General features: G+C 36.5%; 1 protein-coding gene across 1 annotated transcript in view; it reads right to left on the bottom strand.

Moving 5' to 3' along the window:
- Positions 1 to 17,806, bottom strand: part of LRP2 (LDL receptor related protein 2) — a 198,290-nt gene that overhangs the window by 98,282 nt on the left and 82,202 nt on the right. The window contains exons 16-24 of the mRNA XM_047084739.1: positions 16,932 to 17,135; positions 10,624 to 10,816; positions 8,749 to 8,874; positions 7,720 to 7,850; positions 4,768 to 4,905; positions 4,111 to 4,392; positions 2,720 to 2,959; positions 1,367 to 1,486; positions 1,153 to 1,269 (exon numbers count right to left, since the gene is read on the bottom strand). Coding sequence (XP_046940695.1) covers positions 1,153 to 1,269; positions 1,367 to 1,486; positions 2,720 to 2,959; positions 4,111 to 4,392; positions 4,768 to 4,905; positions 7,720 to 7,850; positions 8,749 to 8,874; positions 10,624 to 10,816; positions 16,932 to 17,135 — 1,551 coding nt within the window. The remainder of the gene's footprint in view (positions 1 to 1,152; positions 1,270 to 1,366; positions 1,487 to 2,719; positions 2,960 to 4,110; positions 4,393 to 4,767; positions 4,906 to 7,719; positions 7,851 to 8,748; positions 8,875 to 10,623; positions 10,817 to 16,931; positions 17,136 to 17,806) is intronic.

Here is a 17,806-nt window from a genome sequence, read left to right as displayed (position 1 = left end):
TTGCCATTAATTTGTTACTTTGAATTGATCAGTTTAATATCAAGTATTTGGATGTTGTTAATTTTCCCTCAAATGAACTACATCCAATGAAACCAGCACACAATAAGTAAACAAAGGGTGACAGTAAGTCCTTAATTCTTTGCTAAGTTTCCACTATGCCAAGTTTCTTCCCAGGGACCTTGTAAGGCAACCACAAGTCAGTGGCAATTGGTAGTTTAACCACAAATCATCACAGAAGAATTCCATGTTTTCAACAGATAACAGGAACACCAGTGACTACGAATTTCTGGGTGTTGTATACATCTATAAAGTATTAAGCATTTTATTTAACTTTTGTTTTTATACATAGGTTTAAAAACTTATTTTCTGAATGGGGAGGAAAATTGATAAACACCTGCTTTTCATGGTCGAAAACACCATTATTCTAACAAGTGATCAACTTAAATCCATTTGACACAATTAGTGAGCAATAAAAAATCATGTCCACTATAGGTCTCTAGCCCATGGAGATTATAGATCCGTCAGATTTATATTTTATGAAGTTCTCCTTGAATCCTATGACTAGAAGGAATTTCTTTTCCGTGAACCCAATTGAATTTTATCTGTATCATTTCTAAGGCCTTCATTAATATGTACCTTGCTTCAATTATTTCTTATGTTATATAATTTCTTACCCTACTCTAACACATAACATCTTAGCAGATATTCAGCAAAAAATAGCTACAAAAGAATTCGAGTCAATATCAAATACCACTCCACACCCTATCTATACCATGATTTGACCGCTCTACTGAAATTTAAAAGAAACAATTAAGATATCATTACATATAGCAAGCCTCAAAAATTTGAAACCCACGAATTTGGGATGTCCTAGGAAATATTCATAGTGAGAACAAAAATATCTAAGAAACATGGAACCTACTTAAGAGACTGGAAAGTGCCCATTTGTAAAACCACTTGATTCACAAATTTAAGTTATTATTTGGAAATACCTAGTCAACTCTACTGTATATTCAATACTGTATATTCAATACTCTTTGATAATGGTTTGTAATTTAAGCTGTCTTCTCTCCAGTGTATGCGAATTAGAGAAAACCTGTGGTAATATGAAATGATTCCTTGGCCTGAAACATGTAGGAATATGGTACTTACCACAGTCTACCTCATCAGAGTGGTCATTGCAGTCAAAAACACCATCACAACGATATATGTTGCTAATACATCGACCCTCACTGGCACATTTGAATTGGGAAGCAGTGCAATTAATTACTAAGAATGAAAAAAAAAAAGCATTCGAAATTAGCTCAAGGAAAAAATGACTACACATTTTTAAATGTCATGAATACAAATAAAGCAATCCACTTACCACAACCATTTTCATCAGATCCATCAACACAGTCCTTGTCCCCATCACAGACAAAAGATAGGTCAATACATCGATGATCAGGACAACGAAACTGACTAGGTAGGCATGTCTCTGTAAATTCTAACGTCATTCAAAAACAAAACCAAGTAACAGTTTATTTCTTGTTCAGTGTGTACCGGACCGAAGCTGCAAAATGCTAAGGAGATACACAGGTTATCTCATTTGTACATGTGTTCAAAATTCCTTCACATCAGCCATATAGCCAAAGTTAGCCCAGAAGAGTACTCAAAGCCAGGACAGTTTGAGGGAAGAGGAATAAGAAGATTATAGGTCAGAGTCAGATTCTGTGATTAAACCTTGAAAAATACATTACACTTACCAAAGTGAGCATCATGGGCTTGGACTGGACTATACCTCATGAATACAATTGGGTCTGTGACTTTCCACCAAAGCTAAGCAACGGAGCCCAACTGGGCACCATGGTCAGCCTGACCCAAATGCCGCAACAGTATATAGACAGATCATGACTGGATTTAGTCCAAAGTCTAAGCAGAACGTTTCTAGAAGCCAGGGTCCTACCTTGCTAAAGAGACATACCCTTAGAGTCAGATGTGCTGGCTGTCCCATCCACAATATGAAGCTATATTAAACATAGACGCACAGAATGTGAAAGCTAGAAGAGGTCTGAAAACCCATCTGCTACAGAGGGAAGTGACTTGCCTAGTCATGTAACCAAGACTAGACCTTGGTCCAGGGAACTCCATCCACCTTCAACTACTATTGTAGACACAAAAACAAACAACAACCTAAATGAAATCAGAACTAGCAAGATGAAAAGCAGGCAGACAGCACCAATGAAATTTAAATTTTCTGTGCTTCTGTGCTTTATTCCCTTTTTGCCTGTATGAAACAAAAAGAAAAACCAATAGCCAAATGTCTTATACGATTTAGAATAAAACAAATTTGTGATATATAGATAGATATAGATATCTATATCTATCTATATATATATCACAAATTTGTTTTATATAGATATAGATATCTATACCTATCTATATATACATACATACATACAGTGGATATATAGTGGAGGAATTGTTTCCCACTCGTGTCTGGATGTTAGACAGACACAGTCCTTTTTCTGCATCCATAAAACTCAGTGATCAGAGGACTCTAAGCATCTTTATTTACTCTTTACTCTGATAGCCTATTGATACAGGGATTGACAGATGCAACAATGATTACAATCCAACAAAAACTGTGTGAGCCTCAGAGGAAAATGTGCAAGGCCTATTAATTGTTCAAATCTATTCATTAGGCTGACCAACCAAGAGAAGTCTGCGCAAAACTTACCGCAATTATTCTCATCAGATCCATCTGCACAATCATTATCTGTGTCACAGAGCCAGCTCCTTGGGATACACAGATTATTATCACAGGTGAATAAGGATTCAGGGCAGGAAGTGGGTGCCTGGGACGGACAGTTCTGCTCATCACTGCCATCCACACAGTCATTCTGCTTGTCACACTTCCAGTGTGCAGGGATGCACTCTCCGTGGCTACAGGTGAACGCTGAAGATGCACAGGAATTATCTACAACGGAAACAAACTGGTCACAAAGACATTTGCTTTTACAGCCCTATTAAGTGAGTTCTTACCTTGTAAAGGCCCAGTTCTTCAACGGGAGCAAATATACAAAATAAAGAGAGACGTGCACGTCATTCTTATCATCACCATTGGCTGACATTTATGTAGCAATTAATTGTCATAAGCCAGGCATTTTTCTAAGTGTTTTATACATACTTTTTCTCTCTTAATCTTCACAAGTATACTGTGTGGTATGTATAATTATCTGCATTTTACAGATGAGGAAACTGAGGCTTTGAGAGATTTAGGAATCTCCCTAAGATTCAATCTCTAGTTGGTGTGACCTGAGACCCATCCCGTACTTCTCAGCTACACTTCATCTAATCTCAATTTCACACTTAGTCTAAAGAAACCTTGAAAAGGTGTCATTGGAAAAACGCAAATTGATAAAATATTCAGGTAAAAATTTGTACATTTAAAACAAGAAGAAAATTTTAGAAATTTCAGACAAGTGGGCACTTTTATTTTCAAATCTGACACTCTTCTTTCTCTCCAAAAAGACAGGTTATCATTATTATTGATCTCACCTTGATAGAGAGTTCTTAGATTTCAATGATTCTTTTTTTTAATTTTAATGGAATGCTTTTGTTTTCTACAATAGCATTCATTAGGCCCCCGACTTTATACACCAGATTACCATGGAAAGAAGAATGTAAACATTAAGACCATCAGTTCACCCCTATTTTACTCCAAAGTGGGGGAAAGGAAATATACCACTTGAAATTTTCAAACGCAATGATTACAAGTACCGATTATGAAATATATTCTTTCAGATACTAAAGGTTATAATCTATTTATTCTGACTTGACTTTTGGAGGAGCTTGTAATGACTGCATTGGTCCAAACATCCAATGTCAGATAAAAACAAAATGTTGCTGAAGATAGCCCAAATCAATGGTAGAAATCAACTGTAGCATGATCTATGAATGATATTTACTATCTAGCTTCCTAAAGCCTTGGGGGTACATATTAAAAAATCCAAACTTCTAGAAGATTTTTTCCCCCACAGAGATAACCCAACCATAAAAAAGAAAAAAAAAAGGCCCGCCTCTCTGTTCTATTCGTCACTGAGCATCTCCTATGTATAAGCTACTTACTAAATTTGCCACATAGGTGCTCATCGCTGTTATCATGACAGTCATCTACTCCATCACAGCGGTAGTGACTGGGCACACATCTGCCGTTGCTACATGGAAAGGAAAGGGCACCACACTGCTCCAGGGGTGGTTCATGGGATGGGTCTTCCTGGCATGTCAAGTGATTAGAAGTCAAATTCATTCCATACGGACAACCACACACCCGCTGGAAATTTGGCACTGGGAAGCAGAAGTGGCTGCAGTCACCGTTTGGATGTGTGGGTCGGTTACAGTAGTTAGAACCTGCAAAAGCAATGAGGGAGACAGTGAGTTATGTACATTTCCACTGGGTTGATCACAGGGTTAGTGGTGAAGGAAAACAAATGGGAAAGAACAGTATTCACACCCAACACTAAAAAGTAGCTGCTTCTTAGAAATCAACATGCTAAATGGAACATTCAGTTTAAACACAGAAAACGTCCTAAAATGTGTTTTTCCTGACAATATCTTTAGGATTAACAAAGTTGAACAGAGATTGTTAAGTCTTACACTATTTAACTATCTGGGTAGCAGGAATATATAACAATCAGGAGCTATATTAAATCATACATACTAAAAAGTAAAGGAGCCACCATATTAAACAAAATACAACCATGTAAAAGAACTTGGCAACCTCACCAGTCTGAGTGTTGGCATCATATGATTTCACATGCATTATATTAGTGATGCCGCTTCGGATAACTCTCATGTCTCCACCATCCATTTTCCTCACTCGAACGATGGCACCCAGTCTCCAGTCGGTAAAAAACACATAGTCTAAGAAGAAATACCAGTGATTAGTATTATCATCACAGCTCACTTTAGAAAATGCAATAGACTTGTAACGCTTTTTGCAAATGTGAGAAGATTCTCCCACAAATATCTGTAATATATTTCTGTGATCATTTTCTGTGACTTATTACTCTCTAGAAATGGCTCCTTAGAAGGCTACATATTTTTTTTGTTAATTTTTTTTTCAACGTTTATTTATTTTTTGGGACAGAGAGACAGGGCATGAACGGGGGAGGGGCAGAGAGAGAGGGAGACACAGAATCGGAAACATGCTCCAGGCTCTGAGCCATCAGCCCAGAGCCCGACGCGGGGCTCGAACTCACGGACCGCGAGATCGTGACCTGGCTGAAGTCGGACGCTTAACCGACTGCGCCACCCAGGCGCCCCAGAAGGCTACATATTTAATGATACCAGAGTTCTGGTTCAGGCAGGCATGTATGGAGTATTGTGATGGTATTTAATAGCAATTAGGTTTGGACTTACATAGGTAAAAATAAAAAATTGGATTATTCAATAGAGCATTAGATGTGTCTCATATGACCGAGTTCTTATCCCACCTAAAGCACTAAACTTCTCAGTGCTTATAGGCAAGTACTTAACTGGATGAGGGTTCTTTTTTTAGTAAAATTAAGGAAATAACTAAATCTCTAAGCTCCCTTCCAGATCAACCCTTCTATATATCCCATGTCTTAATTGAGGACACTAATTTTGTAGCTCTGGGGATCAATCAAATTATCCACAGAAGTGTGCCTACCTCTCCAACTGTAGTAATATTCCATGAAGTTCAAAATAGTTAGTCATGTTCCCTTTATGCTACCAGAGCAAGAAAGCAAACACACACATTTTGAATAGAATCAGTGGATTTTTCTTTTTAACAATACTTTAAAATTCCCAGCTAACCAAAAAATGCCAAAAATGCCACAAATTTTATCATTAGACCAATTTCCCTTATCTGTGGCCTAATCAATGACTAATCAGTCACTGGACTTACTAAACCTTATCTAGACTGACTGACAATCTCAATCCCACCACTCATGAAGGTATCTTACTATACTTAAATAGATAAGAAGTTCAATAAACCTTTCACTCCTGTGTGGTGCACAGATAGCCAAGCATATCTAGCCTTTCCATAAAAAGAAGGATAATTTCTATGGTGTTGTGCAATCAAAGAATTTTCCAGGGGCCCGTGGGTGGCTCAGTCAACTCTTGGTTTCAGCTCAGGTCATGATTTCCCAGTTTGTGGGTTTGAGTCCCACATTAGGCTCTGTACTGACATGCAGAGCCTGCTTGGGATTCTCTCTCTCTTCCCCCTCTCTCTCAAAATAAACTTAAAAAAAATAATTTTCTATAAGAAATTCACAATGAAGGGCAGTGTTGGGAGAAACCTACTACTATTATTATTATTATCATCATTATTATTACTATTATTATTATTATTTGGGGAACATGGTGTTGCTTTTGTGAGTATGCACTAAAATTTTTTTCATACTGATGAAACCAAAAGGTATTGAAAGTGCCTTTTTATTCAATCCCAAAACATTCCCTCAAGGAGCAGGAAAAATTTAACATTCTTACAATGTTCCTATGTGACATCAAATGGCTGTCTGACATCATTAGTGAAAAGGGAGTAAGTGGAAAGGCATAAATAGAAAGGGGTGAGTATGTAGAATTGACTCATCTCATCATAAAAACTTACTCTCTCAAGAGCATTTTTAAAATATTTTTAAATACCATGCACTCCTCCACAGATAAACAGACAGCAGGATGGAACATGCAATATATTTACTACCTATTCATTCCACACTATATGCATGGGAGAAAGTCTTTGATTTACAGTCAGTATCTAGCCTGTTAAAGCACCTTGCTAATTATCCAGAGTAGGATGTTCCATCCAAGTACACAAGTAGCATATGGTCCAGGGCCTTTTGTGGATCACAAAACGGCACTAACTGGACTAATTACGGTTTGTCAAATAGAACCAGGTTAGATTTGAGTCTCTCTTCATCCTCTTGGCCTGGCAATTTTGTATAATGCGCAAGCTATACAATCATTTGCAGAAACCTTGTGTTCAAGACTAAATAAACCACCTGTTTCACAATGCCAAGCTACACTCAACTCAATACTACCACTCCACTCAAGAGGGGAGCCAGGACAAGGAAAACTGAAACATTGTGATCATTGCTGCTGTGTTTCCCAGAATTTCACACCCCCAAGCAATCTTTACTAGCAGCATTAAATTATCGGAAAGGTTCATGAAAAAGCAACTACGTCTTGCTATTTTTCACAAGACATACACTAATTTCTATATAACAACAATGATATCAGTTACCCAATATGTGTCTAAAAAGTTTCAGAGTCATTCAGTGCCTATGCAGTTGATAAATATGTGTAGTAGCTTTCCCACATGAATTCTAAGAAGGTTTTTACAAAGAATAACAAAACACAAGACACCACAAACACTCCTAGTGTTTTATTATTAAAAGTGATAGAATCAGTAGTTTATTTCTTTGGGGGATATTTATATCATAGAGTACTTGGGGAGTTTATAATACATGTAATCTACAAAATGCTATACCTATATAAATTGTCAATTATTATCTAAAAGCGTCTAAAACAAAAAATTCACAAAGTGAAAAAAACCAAATGTTTTGTCTACACATAATAGCACCATTCTCATTTTTTGTATTCTAAAGTAACCAACTTTTCTGGAGTTGTGAGATTGCCAAATGAGGATGAGTCTACTGTTAACAATTTGCAAAGTATAAAAAACACACACACTTTTATTGCTTCAGAGCATACCTCCAAAGACAGTAAGTCCAAATGGATGTGTCATCTGCTGTATATGGCCCAGGTTTCTTCTGTCTAAGCCATCAAAGGTGCTGTGCTCAATTTTATCAAAAAAGGCATCTACCCAGTACAACCGTAAAGCACTAAAATGATAAAATACTTAGTTATCTGTTATCCAGAAACTAGTAATGCACCCTTTCCACGGAGGACAATCATAAATGGTATGTTCAGTTGAAACATTTATTAAACAAAGTTTTAAAGATTAGATTATACTCATTAAAAATGTGATAGTTTTTGAAAATGGCATGATTTCATTCTTTTTCATCACCTTACTTATGCCCCCCACCAATGATACAATACGTTCTAACGAAGCAATTTTTAATTGTCTTAAAAATTTTTTAATGTTATCTTCCAGTTAGGTATTTTATTTTTCTCCTGGTTAAGTCCATAAGTTAACAAAATATTGGTAGTAATCTATGTTTAAAAGACTACATATATTTCTTCCTTTTGTCTCTTCTATAGACTACTTTGGCATTCCTCTCTGTAAGCTTTTTTACCCCGTTATCTTTTCCTATGTTCCTAGATCATCAGTTTCCTGAGAACTCTATCCTATACTTCAAAATTCTCCCAGAGTATATATATGCAAATACACATTTGTTAATTAATTGACACTAAAGATTTCCTACCCACAAGATGCTCCCTATGAAAATTACACATCACCTGAACTTCATCAAATCCCCTATCCTACTTCTAATGTGATTTCCATCTTGCCTCCTCTGTATGGACCTCCCACAAGGTCCTATCATTCTGCTCCCTCTATCAATATCCTCAGAATGTTCATGAGTGCATTAGTTTTCATCCCAGCAGAAGCTGGCTAACTATGTGTTCTTTGTGTCCTTGTATCATACTATGTCCTTCTCCCAGTGCCAATGATGTAAAAATATCTGAGTGCAAGTAGTACCAGTTTCCTCACTCCATCATACTGCTTAATGTGGTCCACACTAAGAGGGAACTTAATAATTCACAATGATTCCTACTTACCCCCAGTCAATGGCCAACCCATTGGGCCATCCAAGAGTAGTGTTTACTATAGGCAAAAGGTTAGATCCATCACTCCATGCTCTCATAATTTTAGCAGGACGGAACCAATCAGTGAAGAATATATACCTAGAAAAAGAGGTAATAAATCAAAAATGTTAACACTGGAACAAACTACATGACTCAGATTTTCCAGAGACATGTTACAATTTCATTTTCTGTATATGTTCTTGGGCTTATGCAGAAAAAATAAAATCTGTTTAATAGGCAAGTTTAGTGTACTATCGATCTCTTAATTAAAAATTCAGTTAGCAATATATAACTAAAGTCATAAATACAATGGCATTAAAATGGGCATCCAGAGCAGAGAACCAATGTGCTAGACTTGGGACATGAAACTATTGTCACCAAGTAGATTCTTTAAAAAGACATAATTCAGGTTACATTTTAAGATTTTATTTTTTAAGTAATCTCTAAACCCAACATGGAGCTTGAAACTACAACCCCTAGATCAAGAGTCACACGCTCCACTGACTGAGCCAGCCAGGCACCCCTGGGTTACTTTAAATACTCCCAAGTTGTTGAAATGAAATAATATACTATGAGCAAGAATACAGATTTTAATCTCTCTTTCCTCTCTGGATTAAACATCTAGGTCACACTAGATAGCTCTTTAGTCATCTTCCACAAGGAAAGCATTTCATCTCGGTTGAAGAATGCACCCAAACCAACTCTCACTCTCTATCCAAGGTAAACTTTTATTCTGAGGAGTGACAAAAAGAAAAATCTAGGGGTAAAAAACAAACAAACAAACAAACAAACAAAACTTTTCTCTCTCATATGACCCTTAAAATTAGTCTTTCCAAAACATAATTTTCTGAAATGTGACTTCATATTATTTAAATGAAGGAGTCAGTAGGAAAGGAATTTAACAGCTCTTCAAAACCAAATGGCTAAGATTTAGTTTAAGATAAGTTCATTAGGAAATCAACTCTTTACAGGGCAATAAAATGTATTATTAATAATATCACCAGTTTTTAAATGTTTCTTACATTATTTCACAGGAAGAAATTTAAAAAGAAAATAAACACTCTAGAGGCATCATACAGAGTTCTTTAGACACAAAGGCTTTGTAGTCAGATAGGTCTGAAATTTGAGTACCAACTGTTGTTTATCAGGTATTATATCTTCCTGGCTCACAAACCAGCTTTTGAATTAGACAAGATTATGTAAAGTGCTTACTGTGTCCTCCAGAAATCAGGTTTTAGTGATTTACCACTCACTTTTTTTCTTTTTAAACTCCACTCAAATACAGCTACCAAGCTCAGACTTGTTCCAAACAAACATATTCGCTATTAACCAGATTTAAATAAGAAAGGTAAGAACCTAAAAGGAATAGTATAAACTGTTCTGTCTTTTCTTGTCTGACACCACCAATCACGGAATGGTTAAACATGAAACTTAGTCTGTGGTCTGAAAGACTTTTTATTCTGAAAACTACTGAATGATTAAGCAAGTTTTGCCACGCTTTGTATCAATACATTAAAGCAGGGAAAGAATTTGATCCTTTCCTGATAATTCCACTGCACATTCAATCCTTTTCTACTGAATCTGTATCACATTGTTGGTCCTCTTCAATTGTGGAAAAAAAAACACACTTCAGTGAAGACTGGGAAAGCTGAAACTAAGGAGAAAGTGATTTCAAGGAGATGAAATGATTCCTTAAACTTATGCTACACGGATAAAATTTAAGGTGATTTCAATTTATGTAGTTCAATCTTGTATTTGCTGAGCTTGCCAAATAAATGTGGCATCACTTTTCAATAACTTTAAAAGACATACAGTTTCAAGCTTTTCAGGAAACATGAACACACTTACCCAGCAATAGGATGAACTACAATTGATCGTGGGTTATTTAAATTCTGGATTATTGCACGTCTCGATTTATCAGCTAACCTCATGACACTGATACTCCTGTAAGAAGCATCTGTCCAATAAAGATTCTTTGAAATCCAATCAAAAGTCAAACTTTCAACACTTTCCACCCTGTTGGCGGTGAGAATTTCTCTTCCTGTAAGTTGAAATATGAACAAGGTTTAAGCTAAATATATTTTATGCCATACATTTTCCAACTACTGCATATTTAAATTGTGTCAAAGTTATAACATATTTCAGTAACCCACGTGGAATTCTTAAAAAACAAAACAAAAACAAAAAAAAAAAAAACACTGCTGAGCAACGAGCAAGCACAGAGATAAAACTAGAATCTATCCATTCCCAAAAGTTTGGATCTCAAAAAACAGATATGATTCTGATAAATTGAACCAGAAGTGGTATGCCCTACATTTACTCCCTTGTTCAACCTTCCAGAAAAAAATTTCTCATTGCAGAACATCTGAAAGAAGAGAAGGTGCCTGAGTTCACATATTCACAAGCACCACCCACAGAGAGCTCTGATAAGCCACCAGGTACCACTGGCAGGAGATCTCTGAGGTGTGACCGCCCAACCTTCTCAACAGCCTTTCAAACTGCAAAGTTGCCCTATTTTGAAAAGACCAGCAAAGATTCCAAATGGAAATCAGAGGTACAGGAGGGAAAAAAAGGCCACTTTTCTCTTGGTGAAATTTTTATGTCTTTTCCCCTTTTTCTTATTTTCATTAAGGAAATCTGAATCACAGTCAATAACACTTTTTTTGAAGTAGGGAAAACCATCGTAGTGCTTTTTCCATTCATTTACTTAGCAAATTATAAAAGAAAGTCTTCTATGTGCCAGACACCATACTAGATACTTAGGAAACATAATATTGCTAATAGTATTTTTAATAATAGCTTATATTGAGCACTTACTACAAGCCAGGAACTGGCCCAAAGATTTTACATGGAATCATCCATCGTCACAACAGTTCAAGGAAGGCAGTATTATTAGCAACCTTATTTTGTAGCTGAGGAAACTGAGTCATAGAAAAGTGAAGCATCTTGAAAGAAGTGTGGACACTGCCTTTGAAGGATTTATAATGAAGTGGAGGCAATTAAACTAAGAGGTAGAAATCAAAAAGTAATGGGTATTTTGACAGATGTGCATGGAATGGTATGAAACACAGACTCCAAATGAAGCACAAGGCGAGGTGGAGGTGTGGACAGTTTTCCCAAAGGAAGGGGTGAATTAGGTGCTGTAGGAAAGGAAAGACTTGGAAGTGAGAAAGAGAGAGATTGAGAACTCCACGTGTTTTGGAGGTTAATCAGTTAATGACAGAGGTTAAGAGAAAGGGAGAAATTTAGGTAACCACCAGACCCTGGGAGGAATGGGGGTGAGGAGGGGTGATAAGAGGGAAAGGGACAGTGGTCATGCTCTACATGCTCTAAGGCAGGAAGTCTTACATGGAGTAAAGATGTCTACTTACATCTGTTGGTTTTGAGGTAGTTGTGGGATATATGGTGAGATACACAAAAGGCAGTTGGCATTATGGGTGTGAATCTCAGAGAGCTTGGAGGGAGATTTATGGAGGGATATTTATATCACCTGAAAAAAGTCTTCCCTGATCTTTCCCTCATTTGCCAGGTTAGGAGGAAAATCATTCAGTAAATGCCTTACCATAAGTCTCCCCATTCTAATTTATAATGGCTACATAAATGGTAATCCAAGACGCTGAAGGCGCAAAATTATGCAGAAAATAGAGGAGAAGAGACCCACATGTTGAACATAGAGAACACGCCTATATAGGAAACAGGCAAAGAAGGAACGACCTCTGAAGAACACCAGAAAGATAAGGAAACGACATTGGAGGTGACCAAGATGAGAAGAGTGTGAAGTGACATAGTTGGCAGATTGAGATGGAGTGAGGAATAAGTGGAAAGTATAAATGTGGAAGTGAGAACAGGAACATGTAGGCCAATGTTCCAAGAAGTCCAACCATGAAATGAAAGAGAGAGAGCTGTAACTAGAGAGACACTTGGACTGGGATGTGGGTTGCACTTTTAGGATGGGAGAGATTTAATCATATTGGAGTCCCTTGAGAGCTTCACTCAGCTGATCTTGACTTTAACCTGATTTCTGACAACTCATTCTCTACATACGTACTCAATGACACTTATTCGTGGAAAACAGCAGTGTAAAACCTCTCTCACCAAAGCATACTATAGAGTGTTTTAAAAGGTAACTTGCTCATTATGTAGACTTGAAACTGACAAAAAGCGTGATGAGAATTCCAGTTTGACAAAGCAGAAGGAAGCTGATCTGTAGGAGACTGAGCCTACATGTGGCAAAAAACCTAACTCTGCTTTTTGGTGAAAGCTAACATTGACTGGAGTTCTCCAAGCTCAGTGGACCTAACTCTAGTCTTCAGATAGATGCAGTCTGGTTGAAAGTAGAAGACTGACCACACATGTTTTCTCCTCTTCCTTCCAAACTCTACTAACATGACAACAAAGGGACAGCAGATAAGAGATTTTGATACTTTGGAAGAGAAAGGGACTGCAGGTAATAACTCACTAAGGGGGGGGGGGGTGGTGGAGGAAGATCCAAACTAAGTCCAGCAGGGGGAAGACCCACACACACACACACACACACACACACAGACACTTCAACATATTCGGGGTCAGAGATACCGGGCTCTGCAACACACAAGGGTGAAGAACTAAAGTGCTTAGTTACAAGTTGGTATTAGAAGCAGTGAGACCACCAGGTCCTTCCCGGATCCTGAGCAATTCTGCCACTTCTGTCCCTCTACCTCTTCTAACAGACCAGCAATCTTGTTCTCTGGAGGAAATGATGCAGAGACGCTGTGGGCTCAAAGACACCACAATGCACAACGGCACTGCATCTGCTGGGTGGAACAAAACTGAATACAGGCAAATTGTGTGACTAGTGAACTGAAGGGTCCTTGGCCCCCTGTCCTCTGTACTTCTCCTATAACACAGACGGCAAGCTATCTTCACCTCCTCTTAATCCCCATACCAAGGAGAATGGAGACATCTAATAAGGACAAAGGACTATCCCTAGAAAAAGATTTACTAATATTGATGTTTGGAAGCTCCCCAACAGAAAGTCTGCCTCAATATCTGAAGTTATCCAGCTGATGAGGCCCATACAGACAGAAAGACCTTCTGGTAGCTTAAAGAAAAATCACAGAAATTTGAAGAAAGCTTCCATCATGGGGGAAAAAATGTGTAGTTAACGGTGTTATATTTGTTTCACATGTACAATATAGTGATTCCACAATTTTGTATATTACTCAGTACTCATCTAGGTAAGTGTAATCTTAATCCCCTTCACCTATTTATGCCCCCCCACCTCCTCTCTGGTAACTATCAGTTTATTCTCTATAGTTAAGAGTCTATTTTCTTTTTTCCCTTGTTCATTTGTTTCTTAAATTCCACATATGAGCACACCATACAGTATTTGTCTTTCTCTAACTGCCTTATTTCACTTAACATTATACTCTCTATACTCATATACTCTATACTCATTATACTCTCGTGTGTTGAAAATCACAAGATTTACTTTTTTACGACTGAATATCATTCCATTGTATATATACCGCATTTTCTTTATCCATTCATCTATTAATGGACATGTGGGCAGTTTCCATAATTTGGCTATTGGAAATAAGGCTGCAACAATTAGGGGTGCAGATATCTTTTCAAATTAGTGTTTTCATTTTCTTTAGGTAAATACCAGTAGTGGAATTACTGGGTCATCTGTTAGTTCTCTTTTCAATTTCTTGAGGAATCTCCATACTGTTTTGCACAGTGGCTGCACCAATTTACCTTCCCTGCAATGGTGCATCAGGATTCCCTTTTCTCCACATCCTTGCCAATTTCTTGTCTTTTTGATATTAGCCATTCTGACTGGTAGCAGGTGATGTCTCATCATACTTTTGATTTTCAATTCCCTAAAGATTAGTGATCTTAAGCATCTTTTCATGTGTCTGTGGACCACTTTGGACCATGTCTATTTGGTTCTGCTGTCCATTTTTTAATTGGATTTGACTGCTGTTGTTGTCGTCATCATTACTGAGTTAGAATGAGTTCTTTATGTATTTTGGATATTAACCCCCTTAACCAATATATAGTTTGAAAATATCTTCCTCCCTTTCTGTAGGTGGTCTTTTCATTTTGTTGTTTAGTTTGCTGTGCAGAAGCTTGAGTTTGATGTAGTCCCATTCATTCATTTTTGTTGTTGTGTTTGTGCACAAAAACTTACTGCCAAAACCAATACTAATGAACTTCTTCCCTATGTTTTCTTCTGGGAGTCTTATGGTATCAGAAATCATTTTTTAAGTCTTTGATCTACTTTGGTTAATTTTTGTGACTTGTGTGAAGTAAGGATCCAATTCCACTGTATTACATGTGTTTCTCCAGTTTTCTCAACACCATTTGTTGAAGAGACTATCCTTTTCCCATTGGTTATTCTTGAAACCTGTCTCAAATATTAGTTGGCTATATATGCTAGAGTTCAGTTCTGCGCTCTCTATTTTGTCCTAATGTTCCATAATGTGTCTATTTTTGTGTCCATATCATACTGTTGTTACTGCATTGGCTTTGTAGTACAGTTTGAAATCTGGAAGTGTGATACCTCTAGGCTTGTTCTGTGTCCTCAGAATTGGTTTGGTTATTCAGGGTCTTTTGTGGTTCCCTACAAATTTTAGGATTGTTTCTTCTATTTCTATGAGGAATGCTTTTGGTCATTTGATAAGGATTGCACTGAATCTGTAGATGACTTTGGGTATTATGACCATTTTAATAATATCAAGTCTTCCAGTCCATGAACTTGGGATGTTTTTCCATTTGTATGTGTCTTCTTCAATGTCTTTCATCTAAGTTTTGTAGTTTTCATTTTACAGATCTTCTACTTCATTGGTTACATTGATTCCTAAGTATTCTATTGTTTTTGATGCTATTGTGCATGGAATGTTTTGTTTTTACGTCTTTTTTGGATGCTTCATCATTAGTGTAAAGGAAAGCAACTGATTTATGTATGTTGATTTTCTGCTCTGCCATTTTATTGAAATTATTAATTAAATTGCAACAGTTTTTGACTGATTCTTTGGGATTTTTTGTATATATAGGGTCAGCAGCAAATAACTGCCTTTTTGCTTCTTTCTTTCTAATTTGGATGGCTTTTACTTCTTTGTCTTACCTAATAGCTCTAGCGGGGACTTCCAGCACTATATTGAATAGGAGTGGTAACAGAGGGCATCCTTGCCTTGTTCTTAATCTTAGGGGGAATGCCTTCAATTTCTCTCCATTCAGTATAATGTTAGCTGAGTGTTTGTTGTACATGGCCTTTATTATAGTGAGATATGTTACTTCTATACCCACACTGTTAAGAGTTTTTATCATTAAAGTATGTTTTCTTTTGTCAAATGCTTTTTCTCCATATATTGAGATGATTGTGTGATTTTATCTTTCATTTTATTGATGTAGTGTATTACATTTATTGATTTGCATATATTGAATCATCCTTGCATCCCAGGGATAAATCCCACTTGGTCATAATATATAACCCTTTTAATGCGTTCCTGAATTCTGTCTGCAATATTGTTTATTTTGTTGAGAAGCCTTGCATCAATATTTACCAGAAGTAATGGCCTACAGTTTTCTTTTCTTATGGTATCCTTATCTGGTTGTGGTATTTGACAGAATTCTCCAGTGGGTTATAAAATCCAAATATAAGATGATGTCATCATCCAATAAAGCACACAACAGTAAAGTGTGCCTGATTATAATGTGTCTCTCTGTGATGATTATGAAGATATTAACAGAACCCAAATCAATTGAAAATTTATAGTAAATCGACACTCACATATTAATTCATGTTTTTGTTTTGGGGGGTTGTTTTTTTTTTTTTACTATTATTTCAAGCCCAGCATCCTTCCCAGAGAGATCCTCTGGCTGCTTGAATATGAGGAATAGCTTCTAATCAATTAACCCATTACTGACTCTCCTTTTATGGAATGTCAGCTTCTTTTATATTAACATTTCTCATCATTAAAAATATACCCTTAAGAAAAAGTTTTTGTTTTAACTTAAGTCACAAAAAAGTAATGGCTCTCTTTCCTTATTTAAAAATATTTAGCAAGCCAAGTAAGTTCTAGTTAGAAAATTATTATTATTATTATTATTATTATTATTGTTATTATTAAAAAATAGACAAAGCATGCAAAAAAATTTTAATGTATTCTCACCTGTGCCATTGATATTTTGTTTAAAAATCATGTCTTTTGATGTATCTGAAAAAAAGATAGTGTTCTCTTGGGCATCAAAATCAACCCCAACAAAGAAAGAAGGATTTCCTGTCACTGGAACTATGACATCTTCTTGGGTAGACAGGTTGAACGGGATGCCACGAACAGCCACCTCAGATGAAAAGATCAGGAACTGCTTAACAACTGTAGGAAGAAGAACACATCGCCATGAGCCACAGGCTGGTTCTTGAATTCCAGAGAAATTACTTATACATCCACAATGCACATTTTATAATTCAGAAATGTACTTTTGAAATAAACATAAAAAATAAATCTGTGGAAAACATAGTTGGAAACAATGGGAAGAGAGGAAAAAAAGATAAGCAGCTATGACGGCAATATAACTATTACAATCTTTCTTCTTCTCGAGAAATTTATCCTTAAGATTTATATAAAACATGGTCCATAGGCTGAATTTCTAAGGCAGTATTAACTGGCCTGCATAGTAATTCCATCAAAATCCTTGCTTTGGATTAACTCTTGAATAGACATCTATACCAAGAATCCTACTGCAGTTTTTAAGGTATTAAGACCGGTGAAGGAAGAATTAACAGTAACCAGGTAAGTTATTTAGAAATAAACAAAGAAGGAAAACATGGGAGGGGAGAGGAAAAATAGAGAAAATAGGGGAAAAGGAGTGATTTTAAAATCAAAGAAGGAGACAGTAATAGTATGTCAGGAAATCAAAAAGAGGTATACCCAAGAGGTATACCCAAAAAATTAAAATTGCAGGAGTTTAAGTGCAAAATTATTACACAATGTAGTGTCAATGTAACAGTCAGAAATACATGGCTTTTTAAATGAGGGTGATTTTT

Source organism: Lynx rufus, unplaced genomic scaffold (assembly GCF_022079265.1).
Source record: "Lynx rufus isolate CCGP_SWC_20201006 ecotype Redwood Valley unplaced genomic scaffold, mLynRuf1.p SCAF_2, whole genome shotgun sequence".
Taxonomy (NCBI): domain Eukaryota; kingdom Metazoa; phylum Chordata; class Mammalia; order Carnivora; family Felidae; genus Lynx; species Lynx rufus.
Note: the sequence above shows the minus strand (reverse complement) of the source record. Positions and strands in the feature narration are given on the sequence as shown.